At 48.8% G+C, this 5,750-nt stretch overlaps 1 protein-coding gene across 1 annotated transcript in view; it reads right to left on the bottom strand.

The window, feature by feature from the left end:
- The window catches only part of ARHGEF25 (Rho guanine nucleotide exchange factor 25), a 180,800-nt gene extending 176,847 nt beyond the window's left edge, over positions 1–3,953 (bottom strand). Inside the window, exon 1 of the mRNA XM_018569766.1 lies at positions 3,648–3,953. Coding sequence (XP_018425268.1) covers positions 3,648–3,741 — 94 coding nt within the window. The 5' untranslated portion in view covers positions 3,742–3,953. The remainder of the gene's footprint in view (positions 1–3,647) is intronic.
- Positions 3,954–5,750: the final 1,797 nt, after the last annotated feature.

Here is a 5,750-nt window from a genome sequence, read left to right on the forward strand (position 1 = left end):
AAGTTTGCTGATCCATGGAGAAAGCTGACTTTTTTTTCTCTCCCCACCCCTCTTCCATATACATCTCCCCATCCGGCTCTTAGCAACCAGGGAAGCTCTGCCCAGCATCCCACCCAGCTTCTTGCCACCAGTGACCTCACTGGTGGCCAGGAGCTGAACGGGATGCCAGCCTAAGCATTCCAGGTTGCTAAGAGTCAGGCGGGGATGTGTAAGGGCCATACACATCTCCCTACCCAGCTCTTAGCAACCAGGGAAGCTCTGCCCAGCATCCCACCCAGCTCCTGGCCACCAGTGACCTCACTGGTGGCCAGGAGCTGAGCAGGATGCCAGCCAGAGCGTTCCAGGCTGCCAAGAGCTGATGTGAAGATGGGTAAGAGCCATACACATCTTTCTGTCCAGCTCTTAGCAACCTAGTAAACTCTCGTAGGGATCTTGCCCAGCTCAGTGACGTAACTGGTTGCCAAGAGCTGAGCAGAACACTCTGGCCAGCGTCTCACCCAGGTCCTGGTAACCACTGATGTCACTGGTTGCCAGGAGCTGAGAGGGATGCCAGCCATAACATTCCAGGTTGCTAACAGTCAGGCGGGGATGAGTAAGGGCCATACACATCTCCCTATCCAGCTTAGCAACCTGTGATGCTCTGGCTGGCATTCTTCCTGCCTAGCTCACTGACGTCACTGGTTGTTAGGAGCTGGGCGGGATGCCAGGGGCACAATTTCTTTACACTTTCACAGCTTTGAGTTGTTGTTTTATAAATAACCCCAAAACCATTGCAAGTGCTAAGTAAAATGTCTGTGTAGGTAAAACAAAATCAGGGGACCTAACTAATGTCTTACAAATAAGATCCTGAGTTTTATAACATCCTGCATCCATCCAGAAAGCACCAACTAAATTCAATGAAACCACACAGGACGTTGTAGATAAGAGACAAACTCTGCTTGATGTACAGAATAAAGATTATGAAAACATATGATATAATATCAGATTAAAATGTGCGCAAGATCTGTAATACGAGCATTCGACATATGCAGCTTACGTACAACTACTTAGGTTTATAATCACATTGTTTTCTGAACAGAAGCATCCAGACCATCCAAGTACAGTGGTTACACCAATCCCCGGTATATCATTTCCAGGATGGTCTGCACATATCCATGTCACATGTATGTAATATCACAAACTAGTAGTAGAGAAGCTGTTTTCATCCACTGGCTTGTTAGCGCAGTTTGACTTCCTTTTGGTTTATTTTATGTGTCACAGGTATTTATATAGCGCCCACAATTTACACTGTGCTTTACATGCGACTCATGTCTGTCCTTGTCCTTAAGGATTTGTATTAAATTTTTAGACAGGAGCCAATGACCTTGCCAGCATGTCTATAGAAAGTGGGAGGAAACCTACCAAGCATGGGGGGGAACATGCAAACTCCATGCAGATAGCATCCTGACCAGGTTACAAACCAGTGACTACCAGTGCTGCAAGGTGGCAGTGCTAACCACTATGCCACTGTGCTGCCCTTGGTTGCTCATTGTTTGCAGGGCATTATTGTAAATAGCCGATGTAGCTTTACCATGGTTACACATTTTATTTACACTAAGGGCCCATGGCCACCCAATGTGCATTTTTTTTTAATGTATTCAAAATGCATATACACAAGAAAATGTGGTTTTCACTGGTGTAGTTCGCACCAGTGCATTGCGTTCAAAAAAAGTAGAGCAGGCTGCATTTTTTTCACACCCCAACGCATGTAAATGCTCAAAGTAGGAGTCTTGGAACTTCCTACCCCCCAAAAAAACACAAATGCATGTAAACGCATATTTATTTTAGATGCCTTTTTTGGTGCAATTTAGCTGTGGTTTTGGTGTAAATGGGCACTTAAAGTACCAATCCATAAGAAAAGATCAAGAGATAACATGAAGCCTTCCCAGACCAGTCCTTAAACAACTCTGACATGGCAGGAACATGCCATGCCACTGGTGTCGTGCAAGATTTTGCATTAAAGTGACCCTGTCACCAGACCATTCAATTCAACAGTCTTCCCATAAGATTATATGTGCATTTAGCGTATTTACCTGTCAAAGCCCCCTTGTGTGGACATCTTAAAGCCCAGACACTACTCCTGGGAGCCACCATCTTGGATGTCATGTCAGCAGTCCAAGCAAGCTCAGAACTATCACTCAATTGACATTCTATAGAAGCCTTTCTTAACCTTTTTACCATGGAGGGACCCTTGAAAAAACTTTCTGGTCTCAGGGATCCTTAGCTAATAATTACTATAGCTACAGCTCATGGTTTATTAACATGATAGTCAGTGGGAAGAATGCCCCTTGCATCTGTGGTGATTGGGAAGAATTGCCCCACACACACACACTCTAGAAAGATCTCTGTTGTCAGTGCTTATTTATCTCAGAAGGGGAAATTGCTCATTGCTAATGGAAGCCCTAGCAACCTCTGAAGGAACCCTAAAGTTCCATGGAACCCTGGTTGAGAAAGTGCTCTATGGTATTTGCCTTTACTCCTCTACCAACAGCTACAGAAAAAGTTATTTATTGGGGCAAGGGAAGGGGTGGAGGAGCTTGGCCATCACAGACAGTAATTAGACCCTCCAAGAAGAGGAGGGGATATAATGTGAGAGGGAGTGGGCTATACTAAGGAAGTAGTCAAATGTGCTAGCAACTTCAGACTCACATTGCATGTGCAAGGGAGTAAACATTTTTATGGAAAGGAAAAACGCTGCCGGCATGACTTCAAGAAGAAGTCCCAAGCAACGGAAATAGAGGGAGCAATAACATGCAGCCTCCCTTCACCAGTCCTCAGACAACCCTGACATGGTGTGTCGGACAAGATTTCAGATTAAGGTCTAATCTTACTTGGACAGACCCAACACCCCGCACCATCCAATGGTTCCCTGCTCCTCAGTACAGGCTCACTTGACACATATAACAATATTCTCTGATGGATGTAAGACAATGTAAATTCCTTTCAACAGCAATCACTGCTTGCAAGCAAGCTCCTTCCCATAAGAGAGAGAAAAATGTGACATTTTTAGAAGGGGCTGGGTCACCAGAGAACATGTTTTCCCCCCACACACAGTAATCCGATCAGCGGTGGTCCCTTGCCATCATATTGATCAGCTAGCCCTGCTGATAAGCTGTCAGTGAGGAGGTGATCCTGGCAGTCAGATTGCTGCTGTTGGAATGTGGGAAGCAGGAGGCTCATCATAAAGGGGTACACTCTGCCTGCACAATCACATTTAACAACACGGACGACCGTGGGAATGTGTGCACATCACTATACACTGGCATCACTAGTGTACTGTATACAAGATCCACATTGTGTGCTCATCATCACACCAGCCAGTGCCACCGAATACCCAGAAACAGGGCAACATCACACAGTCTCATGCAATGCAAGTTTGTTTTTTCGCTCTGCTTTAAAGGCAATGTAGGTAGGAAAGTATTCGATGATCTATTTATGACTGCATACTCAGGCTGTGCTAGCTGCATTGAAAATTGCACGGACAGGAATGCTATAAAGACATCATGGAAAAAACAAATGACTGCTGGCAGTGTAAAGTTGGGGGGTGACACCGGACAGGGGATCGGGGTGCACACAAAGAGAAGTGAAATAGCAGGGCTTCCACTAACCTCTCACCCGAGCGTAGCAGCAGCTGCACTGAGACAGGACTTTGCGGAAGAGGTTTTGGCAAGCACAGCCGTGGCGTGGTTTGCCCCCTCTCATTGCTCCCCAGGCATGGCGATGGCGAGCCCGGTCCAAAGCATGCCAGTGATGATGCACCCCCACTGTGCCCTCCAGACAGCAGACACCCCTAGCGAAGTGGAGTGGGGAGGAACAGCACACTGGGGAGGAGCAGGGAGAGCACTACTGTACGAATGGAGGGGCTGAGACAAGCCAGCTGCTGCCCTAATGCTGCCTGAGAGGGGCTGAGAGAAGCTGTGTGCTCTACAGACTATGCTGTCACTGAGAGCTGCTCAAGGAGGAGTCAGTGTGGCTCTTCCAGAGAATGCCTCTTCCCCCCTTCATTACTCCTGTCACTGCACAGCTCGCTCTTCCACAGCATTCACACCAACTTTCACCAATCTCCACACAACACCTTCCACGGGGCTCAACACCTTCCACAGAGCCTCTTCCCCCCCCCATCACTCCTGTCACTCCACGAGCATGCCAGTGATGATGCACCCCCACTGTGCCCTCCAGACAGCAGACACCCCTAGCGAAGTGGAGTGGGGAGGAACAGCACACTGGGGAGGAGCAGGGAGAGCACTACTGTACGAATGGAGGGGCTGAGACAAGCCAGCTGCTGCCCTAATGCTGCCTGAGAGGGGCTGAGAGAAGCTGTGTGCTCTACAGACTATGCTGTCACTGAGAGCTGCTCAAGGAGGAGTCAGTGTGGCTCTTCCAGAGAATGCCTCTTCCCCCCTTCATTACTCCTGTCACTGCACAGCTCGCTCTTCCCCAGCATTCACCCCAACTTTCACCAATCTCCACACAACACCTTCCACGGGGCTCAACACCTTCCACAGAGCCTCTTCCCCCCTCCATCACTCCTGTCACTGCACAGCTCGCTCTTCCACAGAATTCACACCAACTTTCACCAATCTCCACACAACACCTTCCACGGGTGCCAACCAACACCACAGCACCATCCACGGGGCTCAACACCTTCCGCGGAGATCAACACCTTATACGGGGCACAACACCTTCCACGGGGCTCAACACCTTCCACGGGGCTCAACACCTTCCACAGAGCACAACACTCTCCACAGAACACAACACCTTCCACGGAGCTCAACACCTTCCACAGAACAAAACACCTTCCACAGGGCTCAACACCTTCCACAGGGCTCAACACCTTCCCAGGGGCACAACACCTTCCCAGGGGCACAACACCTTCCACAGAACACAACACCTTCCACAGAACACAACACCTTCCACAGGGCTCAACACCTTCCCAGGGACACAACACCTTCCCAGGGGCACAACACCTTCCACGGCGCTCAACACCTTCCATGGGGCTCAACTCCTTCCACAGAGCACAACACCTTCCACAGGTCCAACCTGGACAGACCCAACACCTAACACCCCCACATCATCCACCGGGCTCAACGCCTTCCACAAAGCACAACACGCTCCACAGTGCACAACACCTTCTACAGGTGTTGGGCTGCTGCCACGCATGCGGGAGTGGGTCTAGCCCAAAGCTTCTGTTTGACTGGCCACCATCCCAGGCTTAGGGTGCGGGCCAGCGATATGATTACTATGACGGTGGCAGTCATTGACAGATAATGGCTGCAGCCTTGTAGACCTTCTGATGGGGCAATGCCCTGCAGCCCTGTTAACCAGTATTATGGTTCAGGTTGTGTCATAGTAACATCAAAGGAGTTATGCGGCAGTGGTTTTTGAAAATGTGTTGATATTACTGCACTTGTTATCTATTTCTGATGAAGGGACCCTGTGCAGCCACAAAACATGATCTTCTTTTGTTTGACATGATGCTGAAATTATTCACTGGATGCATGTGTTGCCAATTGCAGAATCACTTCAGCACCTATCCAATTAGGGGAAGACGGGTTAGGAGTGCGGCGGTACATTCCCTCAACACCTTATATGGGACACAACACCTTCGATAGGGCTCAACACCTTCCATGAGACTCAAGACCCTGCACAACACCTTCATGTCTCACAACTTTTACAGAGCTCATCGCCTTCTATGTATATATACAGTAGAT

This window comes from Nanorana parkeri, unplaced genomic scaffold (assembly GCF_000935625.1).
Source record: "Nanorana parkeri isolate BGI_ZX_2015 unplaced genomic scaffold, ASM93562v1 scaffold35, whole genome shotgun sequence".
NCBI lineage: Eukaryota > Metazoa > Chordata > Amphibia > Anura > Dicroglossidae > Nanorana > Nanorana parkeri.